This window comes from Stenella coeruleoalba (genome assembly GCF_951394435.1).
Source record: "Stenella coeruleoalba genome assembly, chromosome: 10".
In the NCBI taxonomy this organism is placed as follows: domain Eukaryota; kingdom Metazoa; phylum Chordata; class Mammalia; order Artiodactyla; family Delphinidae; genus Stenella; species Stenella coeruleoalba.
The window spans coordinates 37,937,310-37,960,877 of record NC_137156.1 but is presented as its reverse complement, the minus strand read 5'-3'; the positions used below and the strand labels follow the sequence as shown (position 1 = coordinate 37,960,877).

Here is a 23,568-nt window from a genome sequence, read left to right as displayed (position 1 = left end):
AGTAATATGCATTTAAGGTTCCTCCTTGTCTTTTTGTGGCTTGATAGCTCATTACTTTTTAGCACTTTAAGATTCAATTGTCTATATGTATCACAGTTTATCCATTCACCTACTGAAGGACATCTTGGTTGCTTCCAAGTGTTGGCAATTTTGAATAAAGCTGCTATAAACATCCATTTGCAGGTTTTTGTGGACATAAGTTTTCAACTCCTTTGGGTAAATACCAAGGAGTAATGCAGTTTTACTTTGCATTTTTGAATTTTGTGTGCATCTGAAGATGCAACATGATTTAAATGAAGTATTCACTGTCAATACGTTTATCTATCTGCCTCATTTTCCTGATTACATTTGAGTATCCAGAAAAATTTGCCCCTTTGCAGTGATGGAACATGGGGAGATAATTTTATTTTTTAAGAAAACATGTTCTTTGTTTACATTGGTTTGAGACAGTAGCTTTTTAGAGTTAGATCCAGTTAACATATAGGACATAGGCTCTTTTGGTATAATTCTCTTCTCCCCATTCACCACTCTCCTCCCCTCATCGCCCCCCCCCCCCAAAAAAAGAGAACACAGCACTTTAAGTCTACTGAAAAGTTTTGACTAAAAATCTCTTCATAGTCTTTAATAGTATTAAAGTTAACATTAATTTTTACAAGTTAACTTTTTTCTAGCTGGAAAAATCAGAGGGCCAAGAATTCCTTGAATAAAGTTTTTTGAAATGAAACCCTAGTGTATTAAATATTACTTATTGAGGGCAGAGTATGAAGATGGTGAGAACTAATATAATTTGGAGTTTTTTATTAGGTCATACGGAGGTGCGTCTGTGCAAACTGATGCAAAGTTTTGCACTACCACAATAATTATAGATCAAGATTGAGGTTAAAAGTTCTTTTTTCTTTTGAAGAAAGGTTAAGTTCAGTATCTGATCAAAGCTACACGTAGGAATTTGACCAGTCACAACTCAAAAACTTGTATAATTTTAATCATACACTTAAAAAACTGTCCAGGGCTTCCCTGGTGGCGCAGTGGTTGAGAGTCCACCTGCCGATGCAGGGGACATGGGTTCGTGCCGCGGTCCGGGGAGATCCCACATGCTGCGGAGCGGCTAGGCCTGTGAGCCATGGCCGCTGAGCCTGCGCGTCTGGAGCCTGTGCTCCGCAACGGGAGAGGCCACAACAGTGAGAGGCCCGCGTACCGCAAAAAAAACAAAACAAAACAGTCCAGATTCAGGCTTGTTGTGGGACTTTGTGTCAGAGTGGTTTGCAAAAGAGGGCCTTCATTCCAACTGGGTGGATGACACTGATGTCTCTCGGTTCTGGTAGGGGCTTTGAGAAACAGGCTGATCCTGCTTTGGGCTGGGTCCCTGTGTAACAAAGTTATGTTGCTGAATGAGATACTTAGATATAAGGAAGAAATTTCCTATGTGTGTTCAATGCAGAAGGGAGGTTAAGCAGCTTTATTTGAAGTTTTTAATAACCAGAATCTAAGACTGCATTCTAGAATTGTTCTGTCCAGTATGGTAGCCACTAGCTACATGTAGTAGTTTAAATTCATACTAATTAAAATTAAATAAAATTAAAAATTCAGTTTTGAGTTACACTAGCTATATTTTAAGTACTCTGTATCTCAGTAGCTGGTGGCTACCTCGTTGGGGAACACAGATATAGAACACTTCATTCTCCCAAAATGTTCTGTTGGACAGTGCTCTTCTAGAATGTTGATCTGATAGGCAGCCAGGATTTTCAAGCCTATTTTTTTTTTGCTTCTTTTCTAGTTTTATTAAGAAACAGTTGACATTCAAGCCTGTTTTCTTGTGAGTTCTCTAGATCCCTGTTTTATCTCATATTCTGAAAATGTGGGGCGTTTGATTTAGCTCTGTGTTATTGTTGTTTTTTTTCTCAGCTCCAACATATTTTATTTCCAAAGGGGGAAGCAGTCCTATTGTTAATTCAGATTACTGGAAAGTGCTCCTTTGATCAGTTTTGGGAACTAAAATTTCAGTACACGTTAGTCTGTAATTTGAACTTTTTTTTCATGTTAGCTTTTGGGTCAGTCATCTTTGCCCCTTTCTTAAGTCTATTAAACTGGCAACCTCAGAGGCCTATACAGGAGATGTTGGACTAATACAGAATCTTTTTTTTTTTCTCTTTAGTGAGAGAAGTTTTGAAGGTATTCACCTTGGACTATGACTTTTGTAGATTCACAAATGTAAATCTCATATGACAGCTTTTGATATATGATTAAGGATAAATGCATTGGATTTTCTGGTAAATTCAAGTCCCTCTGTACAGGGGAAGGTGGAGTATGTTGGAATATCCAGCAGCAGTGGGCAAAACCAAACTGACCTGTGATGTATCAGACTGAGGGAATGGAACAAGATGAATGAAAATGCCATGTCATCCTTGAGGCCAGGGGACAGAGCTGCAAACCGTGCCTGACATCTGAAGTTGTGGCTGCAGCTGTTCACTGCTGCAGGAAGGAAGAATGCAGTAGGAAGAAGATGTAGTGCTAGCTAACTGCGTTTGTTCATTCAACTGTACCAAATGTCCTGTATTATAGACAGGTGCAGTTTTGTGTTAGGGCAGAAGAATGTCCTGGGAAAGATCATGGATTGCAGCTGTGACCACTCTGGTTGGGGGAGAAGTGGGGATGAGGGCAGGCCACACCACAGCATTTTGTGTTTCTAGTTTGTGGACAGGCTTTATTTAGCCTCATTGCTGCCTCATTAATGTCCTGGTAAAGAGTTAGGTTGGTGTTGTTGCACTTGGGACCTTCTGGGGAGTGCCTTTTCTCATTTCTTTCTGCTAAAGTGGAATGACATGGAGTAACAGTTGTTCGTGTCTTATCTACCTCTTGGACTCTTACACACAGCTAAGTTGAAGTGCATTTATATGAATAATCACACTCTTAGCCACACTTCCTGGAAGGAGAAGTATTCTCATTATTCAAAGTATCGCAAATACTCTTCCTGCAGTCATTTGGTTTTCTTACATGGTTGTGCTGGTAGCATTCCTGAACAGGGTGTGTGAAAGTGAAGTTTTCTCTAGCTAATGGGTACCTAATGGGAAAAGTGGGGCAGGAATTTGGAGAACATAGATTGGGTGGGGGGCTTTGCTGATCATGTCCATGCTTTCAGAGTCTCTGCCTATTTCAGGTCATTGTTTTTCAATTTCAGCCCTTTTTAGAGTGCTTTATATAGATAGATGTGCTGGGAAAGTTCTCTCCTGAAAGAATTTTTTTTCAACATAATGAATGAGACACAAAATAGATTGAATAATACAGTCATTCTTAACTGTCCAGGTGTGTATTAACCAGCAAGAAATAATAAACTGGAGGTGGGAGAGAGTGTGGTGTATTTCAGTGTATGTTGTTTCTAGATTTATGATTGCTTGGTTTCTGTCCTGGGGATGGATGGATGGTATTCTTCCTTTTCTTCAGATGCCACTGAAATTCAGAAAACCAGGTTTTTCAAGTCTTTGTGTTTGCATATGAAACTATGCGTGTATATACAAAATCTTCACGGTGTATGACCCTATACAGTTTTATCTAGCTTGCCTTTCCCTTTTAACATAACACAGAGCTGTGGTACTCACCTTTAAAAATAAAGGTGTGTTTTTGCATGTTGATCCACAAAAATCCTTGCTTAGAGGAACTTTTGTTTTATTCTTTTGTTGATTAGGGGGACATAATCATGTATTCTCTGAGACCTGTATTCCCTGTTTCTGTGTATATATCACGGTTAATTAGCTTTACCTGTTGTTCATGTCATCCCCCCCACCCCCAGTACTGAAGCACTTTCAAGATGTGTTTAAACTATGCATTTTATTTGTAAAGCTAATCTTTTTCTTCACTGAATGTGGGGCAGGATCTAATCATGGAACAGTTGCTGTAACAAGTGATAAAGATACAGTCTTGAGTAGAAGTGTGGAGTGTTACATGATGTATACTAAGAGTCTCTTTGGGGGTTTATAATCTCAATAATACCAGTATGGATTAATTTAGAAAATGATAGTCACAGTAAAATCTTATCTGTGGAAGTATGTGTCCCTAAAGGCTGCATTTTCTTCTTGGTTTTAAGCTGTCTGGTGACTAGATATTTATAATCCCATAGTTGAAAGGCCCCTAGGTTTACCTGAATAGTTTTCATTGTAGATAAATTAGATACTTCCATTGTATGTGTTTTTGGTTGGAGTTAGGGACAGGAAGAATGGACTTTGTTGGTTTTGTGTTGAAATTTGGGATGCAGAAAAGTCACTGGACAGTATCTGACACCTGATTTGGAGGTGAGTTGGAAGAGTAAGGACACACAAGGTGGTCAAGGGGGAAACTGGGGTGCAAGGAGGATGAGGATGGGGAAATGTGGAGTGGTGGTAATTAGGAATGAAGATGCTTTGTGATCACCAACTTCTAGTCAAAATATGAGAGGTGACCACATCTGTAAGGGCTCGAGAAACTAATGTGAACAGGTGGTGTGGGTGAGATTAAAGAAAACATTCTGTTTTTTCTTGAAGTGTTGGGTGTGAGCCCCCAGAGGTCTTACAGGGAAGTGCTGAAGATCATGGGATGAGAGCTGTGGTGCACATTCCAAACTAAAGTTTAGTGGAAGTGGCAGCAGCTTTCAGCAAAATTAGTCTTCCATCTGTTAGAAGCCCATGGGCTGTTTCTTCTGCTAAGCCTTCTCAGCCAGTTAAAGGATGGTGCTTCGTGGTGTCTCTGCAGCAGACCATGGAGACTCTGCCTTCTTTCCTTTATTGGTATTGCCACAACCAACTCCATTCCTTGGGGTATATTGATATTTTTCATCTCCCTTTTCAACCTCTAAGCCTGGTGTGGAGAGTTCAACAAAGTTTTGCTCATTTCCTCCTTTACTTGCTGTTCTTGGGGGAGAAAACTCTCACAAGCCCTTCCCATTTAAAAGATTTTTCAATGAATACATTTAGGGGAGTTTACATTAAATTTTAAAGAATTTAATAGTAGTGCGTAGTGTTTGTTGGAGGAATAAGACCTTTCTTATTTGCTGTGAGGCTGATGAAGGGCCCCCTCTCATCCAGCCTAGGCTCTTCCAGAATGCCTCCAAAGATGCAGGGCATGCTGATATCTCATCTCCAGAAAAGCAGCTGAGCTCAGTGGCTAGGCAATGGGCTTTGAAATCAAAGACGTGGGTTGAAAACTTTATAACTTTCTGCTTGATTTTGGGCAGTTTACCTCTTTGCCTCTTTTTCTTTAAAAAAGAATATACTAGAGTTGTTTTGAGGTTTAGTGAGCTCTAATGCCTGTCAAGCCCCTTGACACAGTGCCTGACCAGGGTAATTAAATTTATTAAGGGCTGACTTCCCAGCCTTGAATGAAGGAGCATTGGTGGCAGATTAATAGATGCAGAACTTTCTTGCCTCAACTGGCAATTTGCATTTATGGTAATCTCCAGACCAGTGCCACCTCATTAGTTGATGAGGTTTCTGACTGGACTTTGGCTGGTTTGGCTATTTTCCAGAGCCTATCCCTTGTTCAGCAAGCATTTGTTAAGCATTCTGTTGTGTGTCTTGAGCTCTGCTAGGCATGTTATACTGTTTTAGCTTCTGCCTTAAGAAAGCTCACAGGGTGGAAGGGATGGCAGACAGTAAATGGACAAAACACCATGAGGAAAGTGCTATGGGAGATCATCACAGAGTACTGTGAGAGCACTGACCGGGCATCTTACTGAGACTGGGAGTGGAGGATGGCCAGGAGGGCTCTCTGGGGAGATGGTGCTTAAGCTGGGAGTAAACGATGAGCAGGAGTTAACCATGTGGAGGTGGTGAGGAAGGGCTTTCCAAGCAGGGGGAACGGCTTATGCAAAGGCAGAGAGGAGTGAGAAAGCTTGCTGAATTCAGGGAATTGCAGATTCAACTCAGGATGTTAGCTGAATTTGTGGCGGGAGGCAAGATGAAGCTGGGGGGATGAGCAGGGGCCAGTCATGAACCTACTTGATTGTTGGATGGTTGAGTTAAGATTTTACCTGGAAGCAGTTGGTACCATTTAAGGATTTAAGTATGGATGACAGATGATATTTATATTTCAAAAACTTTACCTTGGCAGCAGTGTGGAGGAGAGTTGGAGGATATAAGCATGGAAGCAGAGTCCAGTTAGAGCCCATAAACCTTTTTGGGCCGTGGATGTCTTTGGCAGTCTGGTGAAGACTGCAGCCCCCTTTTCAGGACAATGCATAGAATAAATTACTTAGGATTACAAAGGAAACCAGTTAGATCTAAATGCATTTCTATATGTGGATTAGAGAGTCTGTGAACCCTAGATAAAGCAACCCTGAGTGAATGCTGTAGTAGGAGAGCTGAGAATGAATGGAGGCTGAAACCTGGGTAGTTTAGTCCGTTGGGGCTGTAACAACAAAATACCATAGACTGGTGGCTTATAAACAACAGAAATTTGTTTCTCGCAGTTCTGGAGGCTGGAAGTCCAAGATCGTGGCTCCGGCGGCTTTGGTGTCTGAGGAGAGCCAGCTTCCTCATTGATGCTGTCTTCTCATTGTAACCTTACATGGTGGAAGGGATGAGAGACCTCTCTCTAGCCTCTTTTACAACAGTACTAATCCCATGATCTAAGCAGAGCCCTCACGATCTAATTGCTTCCCAAAGGCCTCACCTCCAGATACCATCACACTGGGCATTAGGATTCAACATGTGAATTCCGGTGGGGGAGCACAAACATTTCACTCCATAGCACTGGGACAGTGGGGACTGCAGAGGAGGGCTTGAGCGTAAGAGCAGAGACAGACTGGATGGGGGATGGGGTTGGGGGGTGGAAAGGAAAAGAGAGGCAGCAAGATTTCTGACATGGGCAACTGGGTGAAAGATGGTCAGTCACATATGGTGGGTATATAAGTTCTGCCTACACACTAGTGAGCTTTTGAAAGGTTGTTTGTGAATCCATTTATTTCTAAGTCCATCGTGAAACTGTAGAAGCAGGCACTAATGCCATCTGTCACTGGTGTGTGAAGTTTGGTTTGGTAGAAGAAGGTTTATACTTTGGAAGTTCTTAAGTTGAAGTGATTCCATCTGGAAGATGATGAGCATGTTGTGGGAAAGAGATGATTAGTTTTAGAACGGTTGAGTGTACATTTTGATGAATTAGATAGCATGTCAGTGTACTTGAATTGTATTTTTAAATTGAGGTATAGTTGATACATCATATTAGTTTCAGGTGTACAACGTAACGAGTTGATATTTGTAGGTATTGCAGAATGATCACCACAAAACATCTAGTTAACATCCATCACCATACGTAGTTACAAAAATTTTTTTCAGGACTTCCCTGGTGGTGCATTGGTTAAGAATCTGCCTGCCATTGCAGGGGACACAAGTTCTATCTCTGGTTCGGGAAGATACCATGCTGTGGAGCAGCTAAGCCTGTGCACCACAACTACTGAGCCTGTGCTCTAGAGCCCGCAAGCCACAACTAATGTGCCCGTGTGCCACAACTACTGAAGCCTGGGCGCCTAGAGCCTGTGCTCCGCAACGAGAAGCCACAGCAGTGAGAAGCCCATGCACCACAATGAAGAGTAGCCTCCGCTAGCCGCAACTAGAGAAAGCCCGTGTGCAGCAACGAAGACCCAATGCAGCCAAAAAATAAAAATAGGTGAAATTCTGAAGAACTTTGCCAAGCAACTTTAAAAAAAAAAATTTCTTTTTCCTTGTGATGAGAACTTTTAAGGTCTACTCTCTGAGCAACTTTCAAATATGTAATACAGTATTATTAACTATAGTCACCATGCTGTACAATACAGTCCCATGACATTCATTTTATAACTGGAAGTTTGCACCTTTTGACCTCCTCACTCATTTCACCCCCCCACCTCCTGCCACCACCAACCACCAATCTGTTTTCTATATGCGACCTTTCTTTCCCTAAAGATTCCACATAAAAGTAAGATCATATACCATTTGTCTTTATCTCTCTGACTTATTTTCACTTAGCCTAATGCCCTCAAGGTCCATCCATGTTGTTGCAAGTGGCAGGATTACATTCTTTTTAATGGCCAAATAATATTTCATTGTATGTATATATGTGTGTGTATATATATACATATATATACACCCTGCGTTTTCTTTGTTCATTCCTCCATTGATGGACATCTAGGTTGTTTCTATGGCTTGGCTATTGTAAATAATGTTGCAGTGAACATGGGGTGCATATATCTTTCTGAATTAGTGTTTTCATTCTCTAATGGATCATATGGTAGATCAATTTTTTAATATTTTGAGGAACCTCCATGCTGTTTTCCATAGCAGCTACACCAATTTACATTCCCACCAACAGTGCGCAAGGGTTCCCTTTTCTCCATGTCCTTGCCAACATTTGATATTTCTTGTCTTTGTGATAAAATAGCAGTTCTTAATGGTGTGCAGTGATATCTCATCGTGGTTTTGAGTTGCATTTCCCTGGTGATTAGTGATGTGGAGCATCTTTTTATGTACCTGTTGGCCATCTGTATGTTTTCTTTGGAAAAATGTTCAGATCTGCCCATTTTTAATTGGATTGTTTTTTTGATAGTGAGTTATGAGTTCTCTATATATTTTGAATGTTAACCCCTTATCAGATATATGATTTGCAGATATTTTCTCCCATTTGTAGATTGCCTTGTCATTTTTTAAATTTTTTATTTTTTTGTGGTATGCGGGCCTCACACTGTTGTGGCCTCTCCCGTTGCAGAGCACAGGCTCCGGACACGCAGGCTCAGCGACCATGGCTCACGGGCCCAGCCGCTCCACGGCATGTGGGATCTTTCTGGACCGGGGCACGAACCCGTGTCCCCTGCATCGGCAGGCAGACTTTCAACCACTGTGCCACCAGGGAAGCCCTGCCTTTTCATTTTGTTAAAGGTTTCCTTTGCTGTGCAGAAGAAGCCTTTTAATTTGATGTAGTCCCACTTGTTTATTGTTGCTTTTTTGTATCTTTTATTATTTTTTAAATTAAATTAAAATTTTTATTAGCTTTATTCTAGACATAGACTATTTATTTGCAGATAAAAGGTTAGATAGAACAAAAATTAACATACTATAATAACATTTTGAAATAAATAAAATAGAATTTTACTTGGAAGAAAAGAAATTAAAGCTATGCTGAACTTTAGATAATTAACTTCCTTACCCCATGACATTGTCTATTTTTTAAAAAATTTAATTTATTTTTTTTTATACAGCAGGTTTGTATTAGTCATCCATTTTATACACATCAGTGTATACATGTCAATCCCAATCTCCCAATTCATCACACCACCACCCTCACCCCGCTGCTGCTTTCCCCCCTTGGTGTCCATACGTATTTTCTCTACTTCTGTGTCTCAATTTCTGTTCTGCAAACCGGTTCATCTCTGCCATTTTCTAGGTTCCACATATATGCGTTAATATACGATATTTGTTTTTCTCTTTCTGACTGACTTCACTCTGTATGACAGTCTCTAGATGCACCACGTCTCTACAAATGACCCAATTTCATTCCTTTTTATGGCTGAGTAATATTCCATTGTATACATGTACCACATCTTCTTTATGCATTCGTCTGTTGATGGGCATTTAGGTTGCTTCCATGACCTGGCTATTGTAAACAGTGTTGCAATGAACATTGTGGTGCATGTGTCTTTTTGAATTATGGTTTTCTCTGGGTATATGCCCAGTAGTGGGATTGCTGGGTCATATGGTAATTCAATTTTTAGTTTTTTAAGGAACCTCCATACTGTTCTTCATAGTGACTGTATCAGTTTACATTCCCACCAACAGTACAAGAGGGTTCCCTTTTCTCCACATCCTCTCCAGCATTTGTTTGTAGATTTTCTGATGCTGCCCATTCTAACCAGTGTGAGGTGGTACCTCATTGTAGTTTTGATTTGCATTTCTTTAACAATTAGTGATGTTGAGCAGCTTTTCATGTGCCTCTTGGGCATCTGTATGTCCTCTTGGGAGAAATGTCTATTTAGGTCTTCTGCCCATTTTTACATTGAGTTGTTTTTTTAATATTGAGCTGCATGAGCTGTTTATGTATTTTGGAGATTAATCCTTTGTTCGTTGATCCATTTGCAAATATTTTCTCCCATTCTGAGGATTGTCTTTTCGTCTTGTTTATGGTTTCCTTTGCTGTGCAAAAGCTTTTAAGTTTCATTAGGTCCCATTTGTTTATTTTTGGTTTTATTTCCATTACTCTAGGAGGTGAATCAAAAAAGATCTTGCTGTGATTTATGTCAAAGAATGTTCTTCCTATGTTTTCCTCTAAGAGTTTTATAGTGCCCAGTCTTATATTTAAGTCTCTAATCCATTTTGAGTTTATTTTTGTGTATGGTGTTAGGGAGTGTTCTAATTTCATTCTTTTACATATAGCTGTCCAGTTTTCCCAGCATGACTTATTGAAGAGACTGTCTTTTCTCCATTGTATATCCTTGCCTCCTTTGTCATAGATTAGTTGATCTTAGGTGCATGGGTTTATCTCTGGGCTTTCTGTCCCGTTCCATTGATCTGTATTTCTGTTTTTGTGCCAGTACCTTATTGTCTTGATTACTGTAGCTTTGTAGTATTGTCTGAAGTCAGGGAGTCTGATTCCTCCAGCTCTGTTTTTTTCCCTCAAGACTGTTTTGTGTCTTTTGTGTCTCCGTACAAATTTTAACATTTCCTGTTCTAGTTCTGTAAAAAATGCCATTGGTAATTTGATAGGGATTGCATTGAATCTGTAGATTGCTTTGGATAGTATAGTCATTTTCACAATATTGATTCTTCCAATCCAAGAAAATGGTGTATCTCCATCTGTTGGTATCATCTTCAATTTCTTTCAACAGTGTCTTATAGTTTTCTGCATACAGATCTTTTGTCTCCTTAGGTAGGTTTATTCCTAGGTATTTTATTCTTTTTGTTGCAGTGGTAAATGGGAGTGTTTCCTTAATTTCTCTTTCAGATTTTTCATCATTAGTGTATAGGAATGCAAGAGATTTCTGTGCATTAATTTTGTATCCTACTGCTTTACCAAATTCATTGATTAGCTCTAGTAGTTTTCTGGTGGCATCTTTAGGATTCTCTATGTATAGTATCATGTCATCTGCAAACAGTGACAGTTTTACTTCTTCTTTTTCCAATATGTATTCCTTTTTTTTCTTTTTCTTCTCTGATTGCGATGGTAGGACTTCCAAAACTATGTTGAATGATAGTGGTGAGAGTGGACATCTTTGTCTTGTTCCTCATCTTAGAGGAAATGCTTTCAGATTTTCACCGTTGAGAATGATGTTTGCTGTGGGTTTGTCATATATGGCCTTTGTTATGTTGAGGTAGGTTCCCTCTATGCCCACTTTCTGGAGAGTTTTTATCATAAATGGGTGTCGAATTTTGTCAAAAGCTTTTTCTGCATCTGTTGAGATGATCATATGGTTCTTCTTCAGTTTGTTAATATGGTGTTTAACATTGATTGATTTCCGTATATTGAAGATTCCTTGCATCCCTGGGATAAATCCCACTTGATCATGGTGTATGATCCTTTTAATGTGTTGTTGGATTCTGTTTGCTAGTATTTTTTTGAGGATTTTTGCATCTATATTCATCAGTGATATTGGTCTGTAATTTTCTTTTTTATTTCTTTTTATTTTATTTTTTGTGGTACGTGGGCCTCTCACTGTTGTGGCCTCTCCCATTGCGGAGCACAGGCTCTGATGCGGAGGCTCAGCGGCCATGGCTCAGGGGCCCAGCCGCTCTGTGGCACGTTGGAGCTTCCCGGACCAGGGCACGAACCCGTGTCCCCTGCATCGGCAGGCAGACTCTCAACCACTGCTCCACCAGGGAAGCCCCCCCCCCCCCCCCCGCCACTATTATTGTGTTACTGTCAATTTCCTCTTTTATACTTGTTAGCAGTTGCCTTACGTATTGAGGTGCTCCTGTGTTGGGTGCATATATATTTATAATTGTTATATCTTTTTCTTGGATTGATCCCTTGATCATTATGTAGTGTCCTTCCTTTGTCGCTTGTAACATTCTTTATTTTAAAGTCTGTTTTATCTGATATGAGTGTTGCTACTCTAGCTTTCTTTTGATTTCCATTGGCATGGAATATCTTTTTGCATTCCCTTGCTTTCAGTCTGTATGTGTCCCTAGGTCTGAAATGGGTCTCTTGTAGACAGCATGTAGATGGGTCTTGTTTTTGTATCCATTCAGCCAGTCTGTGTCTTTTGCTTGAGGCATTTAATCTATTCACGTTTAAGGTAATTATTGATATGTATGTTCCTATGACCATTTTCTGAATTGTTTTGGGTTTGTTTTTGTAGGTCCTTTTCTTCTCTTGTGTTTCCCACTTAGAGAAGTTCCTTTAGTATTTGTTGTAGAGCTGGTTTGGTGGTGCTAAATTCTCTTAGCTTTTGTTTGTCTGTAAAGCTTTTGATTTCTCCATGGAATCTGAATGAGATCCTGGCTGGATAGAGTAATCTTGGTTGTAGGTTCTTTCCTTTCATCATTTTAAGTATATCATGCCACTCCCTTCTGGCTTATAGAGTTTCTGCTGAGAAATCAGCTGTTAACCTTATGCGAGTTTCCTTGTATGTTATTTGTCGTTTTTCCCTTGCTGCTTTCAGTAATTTTTCTTTGTCTTTAATTTTTGCCAGTTTGATTACTGTGTGTCTCGGCATGTTTCTCCTTGTGTTTATCCTGTATGGGACTCTCTGTGCTTCCTGGACTTGAGTGGCTATTTCCTCTCCCATGTTAGGGAAGTTCTCGACTGTAATCTCTTCAAGTATTTTCTTGGGTCCTTTCTTTCTCTCTTCTCCTTCTGGGACCCCTGTAATGCGAATGTTGTGTTTAATGTTTTCCCAGAGGTCTCTTAGGCTGTCTTCATTTGTTTTCATTCTTTTTTCTTTATTCTGTTCTGCAGCAGTGAATTCCACCATTCTGTCTTCCAGGTCACTTATCTGCTTTTTGCCTCAGTTTTTCTGCTATGGATTCCTTCTAGTGTAGTTTTCATTTCAGTTATTGTATTGTTCATCTCTGTTTGTTTGTTCTTTAATTCTCCTAGGTGTTTGTTAAATATATTTTTGCATCTTCTCGATCTTTGCCTCCATTCTTTTTCCGAGGTCCTGCATCTTTTCACTATCATTATTCTGAATTCTTTTTCTGGAAGATTGTCTATCTCCACTTCATTTAGTTGTTTTTCTGGGTTTTATCTTGTTCCTTCATCTGGTACATAGCCCTCTCTGTCTTTTCATCTTGTCTGTCTTTATGTGAATATGGTTTTTGTTCAGCAGGCTGCACAATTGTAGTTCTTCTTGCTTCTGCTGTCTGCTCTCTGGTGGATGAGGCTATCTAAGAGGCTTGTGCAAGTTCCCTGATGGGAGGGACTGGTGGTGGGTAGTGCTGGCTGTTTCTCTGGTGGGCCAGCTCAGTAAAACTTTAATCCTCTTCCCTGCTGATGGGTGGGGTTGGGTTCCCTCCCTGTTGGTTGTTTGACCTGAGGCAACCCAACACTGGAGCCTACTTGGGCTCTTTGGTGGGGCTAATGGCGGACTCTGGGAGGGCTCACGCCAAGGAGTACTTCCCAGAACTTCTGCCGCCAGTGTCCTTGTCCCCACGGTGAGCTACAACCCCGCCCCCTCCCTCCCGACGCCTCTGCAGGAGACCCTCCAACACTAGCAGGTAGGTGTGGTTCAGTCTCCCCTGGGGTCATGCTCCTTCCCATGGTTCCTGATGCGCACACTACTTTGTGTTTGCCCTCCAGGAGTGGAGTCTCTGTTTCCCCGAGTTCTGTCGAAGTCCTGCAGTCAAATCCCACTAGCCTTCAAAATCTGATTCTTTAGGAATTCCTCGTCTCATTGCCGAATCCCCAGGTTGGGAACCTGACATGGGCCTCCGAACCTTCACTCCAGTGGGTGGACTTCTGTGGTATAAGTGTTGTGAGTCACCCACTCAGCAGTTATGGGATTTGATTTTACTGTGATTGCACCCCTCCTACCGTCTCATTGTGGCTTCTCATTTTTCTTTGGATGTGGGGTATCTTTTTTGGTGAGTTTCAGTGTCTTCCTGTAAATGATTTTCCAGCAGCTAGTTGTGATTGTGGTGTTCTTGCAAGTGGGAGTGAGAGCACGTCCTTCTACTCCACCATCTTGGTTCCTACTCTAGGTTATATTTCTAAAAAAACCAAAGCTTGAACTTCCAACATCTTAGATTTTAAGAGGTACCTTGTTCTTAGGTCCTTTAGTTTCTGGTGGACAAGATTGCACTCACCTCATTTGTCTTGATATTTTACTTAATTTTATAGATTTAATCCTCCTTTCTCAGCTTTGGGTTTTCTAGAAAGAAGTCTGTTTAGTCTGCACTTCCATCCCTATAAATATTTAGATGTCTTTTCTGAAGTCTTTCCAATTGCATGTTATATTTTTGAAGTGCATCTATGTTGCTGAAGACAATAGATAGATATATTCTCTCTATTCCCCCCTACCTCCTGCCCATAGGTTGGGATGGCATAGAAAGAAACTGATCATGTGGGAGGTGGTAAAATTTGTTTCTTAAAAATAAAGTTCAGTATATATTTAGGAAAAATTAAGTGAGATCTGAAGTAATGTGAGGGCACACACTTCTTGGCCGATACTGATTTGTGCTGTTTTACTCATTATTATGGTTGTGTGTCAGTATGACACAGAAGAGAGTACATATTAGTCCATACGTAGTGTGATTGAGAGTTAAGGTCAAACTGCATTTTTCAGGTATTGTGAAAATATTATTTTGCTGCATGTTATGTTCTATAAAGTCTTCTGTTTATTTAGCTATGTGACTGCTATGTTATGACTTTAAGGAATTTTAAGCATTTCAGCATTTGAATTCTGTGATCAAGGACAGTTGGATCATTTGAATTTTTAGATGAGCTCTTATTAAAGTACAATTGTATACTTTTGTGTTAATGGTAAATACGTTAATGTTAAATATGTGTTAATGGTTAAATACACAAAGATAAACTTTAAATTTGTTTAAAATTATATGGTTTTGGTTTAATAGTCTCATAAGTGTATTGGCAACTTGCTGTTGCTGGATTTTGGAATACCCAGCCTGAAGCTGTTTTGACTCCCTGCTGCTTTACAACATGGAGACTGACAAGAAGGTCCAGGGCATTGGCTGGATCTGCAGACAAGGACAACTTGCAGTATTTTAACCCAGAAAGATTAGAAAGGTGGTGCTTGATCTCCTGACTCAGAATTTCATGCATGTTTGAAGTGCTGCTGCTGCTATTTGTTTCAGCTAAAACCTTGGGATTATCATTTTCTAGTTAAGAGATTGAAAATTTTTGAATATGGCCTTAATATTACATTATTGAACATAGAAAGTACAATTCACATACCTTAAAATTCATCCTTTAAAAGTGTACAATTTAGTGATTTTTAGTATATTCAGAAAGTTGTGCAGCTGTCACCACCATCAAGCTCCAGAAAATTTTTACCTCAAAAAGAAATCATGTACCCATTAGCAGTTACTCCACATTGCTCTTTCCCTCTGGCAGTCACAAATCTAACTCTCTGTTTTTATTGATTTGCCAGTTCTGAACATTTTATATAAATGGAATCATAAAATATGTGGCGTTTTGTGTCTGCCGCCTTTCACTTAGTAGAATGGTTTTAAGGTTCATCTGTGTTGTAGCATGTATTAGTACTTCATTTCTTTTTACGGTTGAATAATATTCCTTTGTATGGGTGTACCACATTTTTTTTTTTGTTAATTAATTAATTTGTTTTTGGCTGCGTTGGGTCTTTGTTGCTGTGCGTGGGCTTTCTCTAGTTGTGGAGAGCGGAGGCTACTCTTCGTTGTGGTGGGCGGGCTCTAGGCGTGCAGACCTCAGTAGTTGTGGCCTGCGGGCTCTGTAGTTGTGGCTCGTGGGCTCCAGAGCGCAGGCTCAGTAGTTGTGGCGCACGGGCTTAGCTGCCCCACGGCATGTGGGATCTTCCTGGACCAGGGCTCGAACCCGTGTCCCCTGCATTGGCAGGCGGATTCCCAACCACTGCACCACCAGGGAAGTCCCGGTATACCACATTTTGTTTATCCACTCATCAGTTGATGGACATTGTGGGTTGTTATCACTTTTTGGCTAGTATGAATAATGCCATGAACATTTGTGTACAAGTTTTTGTTTGAACACCTGTTTTCAACCCTCTTGGATATATACCTAGGAGGGGAAGCTGGGTGATACGGTAATTCGATGTTTAACTTTTTGAGTAACTGCCATATTGTTTTCCAGAGTGGCTGCACCATTTTATATTTCCACCAGCAACGTATGAGGGTTCCAGTGTCTCCATATCCTTGCCCATCTTTTTGATTAGAGCCATCGTAGTGGGTATGAAGTAGCATCTCATTGTGGTTTCGATTTGCTTTTGCTAATGACTAATGATGTTGAACATCTTTTCATATGCCTCTTGGCCATTTGTATATCTTCCTTGGAGAAATGCTTGTTCAGTCCTTTGTCCATTTTTAAATTGGGTTATGTGCTTTTATTGTTGAGTTATAAACCTTTTTTTATTGGTATATATTTTGGTTACTAGTCCCTTATCAGATATATGATTTACATATACTTTCTCCCATTCTGTAGGTGGTTTTTCACTTTTTTTGAGATAGTGTCCTTTTAGGTGCAGAAGTTTTTAATTCTCATGAAGTCCAATTCATCTTCTTTTTTTTGGTTGCTTGTGTTTTTGATGTCATATCTAAGAAAATGTTGCCTGATCCAAGATCATGAAGATTTACAACTATGTTGTATCATTAAAATTATGTTTTGAAGTCTTAGCTGTTTAAATTGTTGATCCATTTTGAGTTAATTTTTGTATATAGTGTGAGACAGGGTTCCTCCTTTATTCTTTTGCATGTGGGTAATCTGATTGCCCCCACACAATTTGTTGAAAAAACTATTCTTTCCCCATTGAATTGTCTTGGCACCCTTGTCAAAAATCAGTTAACCATAAATGTAAAAGTTTACTTGTGGACTCACAGTTTTATTCCATTGATGCCTATATCCCACTGTCTTGAATACTTATTTTCTAGTAAGTTTTGAAATCAGAAAGTGTGATTCCTCCAACTTCGTTCTTCTTTATCAAGATTGTTTTGCGTATTTTGGGTCCTTTGCATTTCCATATGAATTTTAGGATCAGCTTGTCAGTTTCTGCAAAACCAGCTAGGAATTTGATAAGGGATTGCATTGCATCTCTTAGGTTAATTTGGGGACTGTTGCCATGTTAACAGTATTTAGTCTTCCTACACTTGAATGTTGGGATATCTTTTCATTTATCTGTGTCTTCAATTTCTTTTACTTTTTTTTTTGGCCGCACCACATGTCATGTGGGATCTTAGTTCCCTGACCAGGGATTGAACCCATGCTCCCTCCATTGGAAGGCAGAGTCTTAACCACTGGACCACCTGGGAAGTCCTATGTCTTCAGTTTCTTTTAACAATGTTTTATAGTTTTCGGTGTAGAAGGCTTGCACTCCTTTGTTAAATGTATACCTATTTTATTTGTTTTGATACTCAGTTTCAGATTGTGCGGTGATAGCATATAGAAATACAATTGATTTTTGTGTATTCTTGTATCCTGCAAACTTGCTGAACTTCTTAGCTCCAGTAATTTTTTAGTTAATTCCTTAGGATGTTTCTATATACGAGATCATGTCATCTGCAAATAGGGATAGTTTTACTTCTTTTTTTCCCCCAATCTTTATAATACAAGGTTAAATAGAAATGATGAAAGCAGACATCCTTGTCTTGTTCTGGATCTTATGGGGGAAGCTTTAGTCTTGCACCATTAAGTAATGACGTTAGCAGTGGTGATGATTTTAGCTTTTTTGTAAATCCCTTTCATCAGGATGAAGAAGTTCCTTTGTATCCTTAGTTTGTTGAGTTTATTTATTTATTTTCATGAAGGGGTATTGGATTTGGTCAAATGCTTTTTCTGTGTATAATTCAGACTGTAATGTGGTTTTTTGTCCTTTAATCTTTCACTACATGATCTATTAGTTTGGTTAATTTTCTGATGCTAAACCAGCCTTGCATTCCTGGGATAAATCCTGTTTGGTCTTAGTGTATGATCCTTTTTATTTGTTGTTGGATTTGGTTTGCTAGTATTTTACTGAGGATTTTTGTGACTATATGATATTTTGATTTCTAGTTTTGTTTTGTTGTGATATCTTTGTCTGGTTTTGGTATCAGGGTAATACATAGAATGAATTTGGTTTTGGTATCAGGGTAATTCATAGAATGAATTGGGATGTGTTCCCTCTTCCATTTTTTGGGAAGAGTGTGAAGAATTGGTATTCATTCTTCTTTAAATATTTGTTAAAATTCATCAGTGAATCCATCTGTGCTTGGGCTTTTCTTTGTGGAAAGTTTTAAAATTACCAATTCCATCTCCCTACTTGTAGGTCTATTCAGATTTTCTAATGTTTCTTGTGAGTGTTAGTACTTTGTGTTTTTTAGAAATTTATCCTTTTCATCAAAATCATCTTCCCTTATATCTTTTTAATTATCTGTAGCATTGGTTGTGATGTCCTGTCTTTCATTCCTGAGTTTAATAATTTGGGTCTTCTCTCTGTTTTTTCTTGGTCAGGCCAGCTACAAGTTCGTCAGTTTTGTTGATTGTTTTCAAAGAACCAACTTTTTTTTTTTTTTTTTTTTTTGCGGTACGCGGGCCTCTCACTGTTGTGGCCTCTCCCGTTGCGGAGCACAGGCTCCGGACGCGCAGGCTCAGCGGCCATGGCTCACGGGCCCAGCTGCTCCGCGGCATGTGGGATCTTCCCGGACTGGGGCACAAACCCGTGTCCTCTGCATTGGTAGGCGGAGTCTCAACCACTGCGCCACCAGGGAAGCCCAAAGAACCAACTTTTAATTTCACTTACTTTATAGTTTTTCTCTTTTTTTATAGCATTACTTTCTGTTCAGCTTTATTATTTCATTTCTTCTGCTTTCTTTACATTTAATTTGCTCTTTTTCTCATGTTTTAAGGTGGAAGATTAGTTTGATTTGAGATCTTTCTTCTTCTTTGATATAGGCATAGACAGGTATAAATTTCCCTCTAAGCACTCCCTTAACTGCATCCTGTAAATTTTGGTATATTGTTTTCATCTCAGAGTATTTTCTAATTTCTTTTTCAGTCTTTTTTTTTTTTTTTAAGGTGTTAGCTCAAATATACATTAATACTGGAAGCAGTAACAGTTGCTGCCATTTACAGGATGACTGTCACTTTATATGTATTATTTTCCTAATCCTCATAGGAATTGTGTGGTTGTGAAATAGTGGTTTCCTGTTTTACAAACAAGGAAATTGAAGCTTAGTCAGTTTTCCAAGATTTTGCATAGCAAATCAGTGGCCTGACTCCTCAGAGCTTGTATTCCTCTCACTATGCTGCACTCCCACTCTAAACTACTTGGTAAAATAGTGGTAATTCCTTTACATAGAAGGTTAAATGCAAGTAGCTGGACTGCATTTAATATTTGTCACATTCTATTCACATATAGCATGCCATCTTTTCTTCCATTTAAACATTTGAAATTTAGACTTTCCCTCCCAAATGTTACAAGGATTTTGGCTGGGCTTGGCTTTTAAATGTGTGTTTTGTGGGAGCCCTGCTGAATCAAAAAAGAGCTTTAAATGGTATTTTGTATTCAGATTCTGATATGAAAGGTAACTTATGTCCACAGTTTGTTAATTCTTGTTTTAGGTAGGTCATTGTTGTGTTGAAGAGCAAGTGTTTAAATATTTTCATCTTTATTTTTTATTTTTTTTGTACAGTTGAATTGCTTGTGGGACAAAGAAGAGCCTTTGTTGACCCTTGGAAAAATTGGTCAAGGGAATTAGTATGCATTTCCTGCCTCTTACCAGATTTCTGTTTTTATAAGGTTGTATAAAGGATACATTTTTGTATCTTTTGTAATTTATAATGGTGCTGAGCACCTTATAACTAATCAGTAAATAGTGAATGATGAAGGCCTTGGGATAAACTTTAATCAGCCCCTTTTTCTTTTTGTTTCTTTTGTCCACAGGGTATGTGGTGATTATAAACTTTGAGCTTAGAATTTTAGGCTTAAACTAAAATTTTTAGAAGAAAGTTTATTTTTTCATCTTCAATCACTACTTTAAAAAAAAGAGAGGGAGAGAATTTTTTTTTTTTTGAGAGGGAGAGAAATTGTACTCTTAAGTATGTCTCAGTTTTCTGCAGATGACCCTGTCTTCAAGTATGGTACTATTTCCCATTTGAATGAATAATCTTTTTTGTTTATTTTGCAGATTATGTTCATTATGGGTTATTATAAGGTATTGGGTATAATTCCCTGTGCTATATAGTAAATCCTTATTGGTTATCTATTTTAAGTATAAAATATCTGTTAATCCCATATTTGTCCTTCCCCCGCCTCCCCTTGGTAACGTAAGTTTGTTTTCTGTCTGTGAGTCTGGTTCTGTTTTGTATATTGATTCATTTGTATTATTTTTTAGATTCCACATATAAATGATATATTTATTTGTCTTTCTCTGACTTATTCTCTAGGTTCATTCATGTTGCTGTAAATGGCAATATTTTTTATGGCTGAGTAATGTTCCATTACATATATACATATATATTTTATATATATATAATATATATATGTATATATATATCACATCTTCTTAAGCCAGTCTTCTGTTGATGGGCACTTGGGTTGCTTCCATGTCTTGGCAGCTATAAATAGTGCTGCTATGAACATTGGGGTGCATGGATTTTTTCGAATTAAAGTTTTCATTTTTTCCCACTGTATAGCGAGAATTGGAATTGCTGGATCATACGGTAGTTGCACTTTTATTTTATTTTGTAAAATTTATTTTAATTAATTTATTTTTGGCTGCATTGGGTCATTGTTGCTGTGCGTGGGCTTTCTCTAGTTGCAGTAAGTGGGGGCTGCTCTTTGTTGCGGTGCGCGGGCTTCTCATTGCGGTAGCTTCTGTTGCGGAGCATGGTCTCTAGGTGCATGGGCTTCAGTAGTTGTGGCTCTCAGGCTCTAGAATGCAGCCTCAGTAGTTGTGGCACCCGGGTTCAGTTGCTCTGTGACATGTGGGATCTTCCCGGACCAGGGCTCGAACCCATGTCCCCTGCACTGGTAGGCGGATTCATAACACTGTGCCACCAGGGAGGTCCCTACTTTTAGTTTTTTAAGGAACCTCCGTACTGTTTTCCACAGTGGCTACACCAATTTACATTCCCACCAACACGAGGGTTCCCTTTTCTCCGCATCCTCTGCAGCATGTATTGTTTGTAGACTTTTTGATGATAGCCTGAAATGAATGATCTTAAAGTTATGCTGAATCTGTTGAGTAGCTATAGGGATTAGGAGAAATTTATTTTCAAAACCACGATGAGGTCGGTCGTGATATAAAGCCTTAGGTGCTGCTGCTGATCTTCATGGGGAATCTGTTTGAAATGGACAAGATAATTTACTTGGTGATAACTGCTTGAATTAGGGCCTTTTTAATTGTGTAGTAGTGTTGTGAACATTGGATTTGCAAGAGGTATTTAGTAGTACTCCCAGAATAATGCCAATAAGCCATTAAACTCAACAGTGTCTGTCTCCCCTATTACTTTGTGTACTTGAATGTGGGTGAGACAAAAAGACCTGTTGTAAATGGGGGATAGTAGTTCTTGACTCATAGAGATATCTGTGAGTCAACACTAATCACTGTGGGTCAGGTGTTTGTACTGGAAAGTTCTCTTAAGTGACCTTATTCCTTTATGGTAATGATCTGTTTAAATAATTCTTTCCTTATTTGTCCAGCAGCACAGGTGGTTTTGAGAGGTTGTTAGTAGCATCATGGAATCATAATAATATATTACACTTGTGTAGAACTTTATTTTTAAAATGCTTTCATGTATGTTTTCTTAGTTATCCTCACAAGCCTGTTTTGGGCAAGACAGATATCGGAATTTTACAGGTGAGAAAACCAGCTGGCTGCTTCAGGCATGGTTACCTTCACAAGGTTGGTGTTGCTTTTCTTTTTCCTTTAAATTACAAATTTACACTTACTTAAAAAAAAATTAATTTATTTTTGGCTGCATTGGGTCTTTGTTGCTGCGCATGGGCTTTCTTTAGTTGTGGCAAGTGCGGGCTACTCTTCATTGAGGTGCGCAGGCTTCTCATTGTGGTGGCTTCTCTTGTTGTGGAGCATGGGCTCTAGGTGTGTGGGCATCAGTAGTTGTAGCACACGGGCTCAGTAGTTGTGGCTCGCGGGCTCTAGAGCACAGGCTGAGTAGTTGTGGCACAGAGGCTTAGTTGCTCTGGATCGAACCCCTGTCCCCTGTATTGGCAGGCGGATTCTTAACCACTGCGCCAGCAGAGAAATCTTGGTGTCTGTTTTTGAGACATTGCTGTCTGTGGCCTGGTCCTTTGCTTCCCAAACTAGAAACTTATATTGAAGGTTTCCTAAGACTTTTGGGGAGGTAATTATGCTAACCAGACTTGTAAGAGACCAGTTGATTAGAAAAACCAGAGATAAGAGGAAGATTAATTACATTAATAAAGCACGGAACCAATTGATTAAAAGCTTTTTAGGCTGTACTTCATCTGTGACTGTAATGCTTTTATATGTTTGCCTCAGTCCAGAGCATCCCTTTTGTGAATTCAGGGTACTTGAGGAACAGTAATTGGTTAGAAGTTTGTTGGGTGATAGAAGAATCAGCACAGAGGGAACTGGATGGTCTTGAGTAAATATTTTACTCCAGTAATGAAGGTGGGTAATGATAGTCCCTATTCCAAAGAGAGGCTCCAAATGAGACTTAATTCTTTGAGTAATAGCTTAATGGAAAGAGACTTTTTCTAATATCAAATTTTCTTTTTTTGCCTAACATTTTATCATGAAATAATTATATTTATCATGAAAAACAAAAATTGAAAGAATTGTACACAAATTGTACACCTGCTTACCACCTAGATTCTGTAATATTTTGCTTTATTTGCTTTCTACTCTGCTATCTTATTTTTTTATTTTCCAAGTAAATTGCAGACATCGGTACATTTACCCCCAAATATTTCAATATGCATATTATTAACTTTTTAACTTTTTTAAAAATTTGAAGTACAGTTTAGAGTGGAAAACAGAAAAATCTTAAGTATACTGTTTGATGAGTTTTGACACATGTACTTATCTGTGTAACCCAAACCTCTATCAAGATATACATCATACTGTATATACTATATTATATTGTACTCTCACTGTGAAAAGTTCCTTCATGTTTGTTTCCAGTCATTCTGCTCCCTGTTCTTCCCTCCCTGGGAAAAATTTTTTTCCTACTGTAGATCAGTTTTGCCTGATTTGGAAGTCATGTAAATGGAATCACATGGTATGTGCTCTTTATAAGGCTTCCTTGACTCAGTGTAATGTTTTGATATTCATTAGTCTTGGATATATCAGTAGTTTGTTCCTTTTTATTGTGTACTTTTTAATAGTATCTATTGTGTGAATATACCACTATTTTGTTTCTCTGTTCTCCTGTTTATAGATACCCTAATTTGCTTTTTAATTATAACTACAAAAGTCACTTATCACCAAGCATTCTTACCTGACATCAGGAAAT

The 23,568-nt window shown here is 39.0% G+C and overlaps 1 protein-coding gene across 3 annotated transcripts in view; it reads left to right on the top strand.

The window, feature by feature from the left end:
• Positions 1 to 23,568, top strand: part of ZFAND3 (zinc finger AN1-type containing 3) — a 326,173-nt gene that overhangs the window by 6,064 nt on the left and 296,541 nt on the right. Inside the window, exon 1 of one of the 3 annotated variants that reach the window (XM_079932931.1) lies at positions 12,339 to 21,974. The exons of 1 other annotated variant lie outside the window; for it this stretch is intronic. In XM_079932931.1, coding sequence (XP_079789057.1) covers positions 21,958 to 21,974 — 17 coding nt within the window. In that variant the 5' untranslated portion in view covers positions 12,339 to 21,957. Of the gene's footprint in view, positions 1 to 12,338; positions 21,975 to 23,568 lie in introns of those variants that run through there. One more of the 3 variants, XM_079932932.1, reaches the window with a different exon arrangement.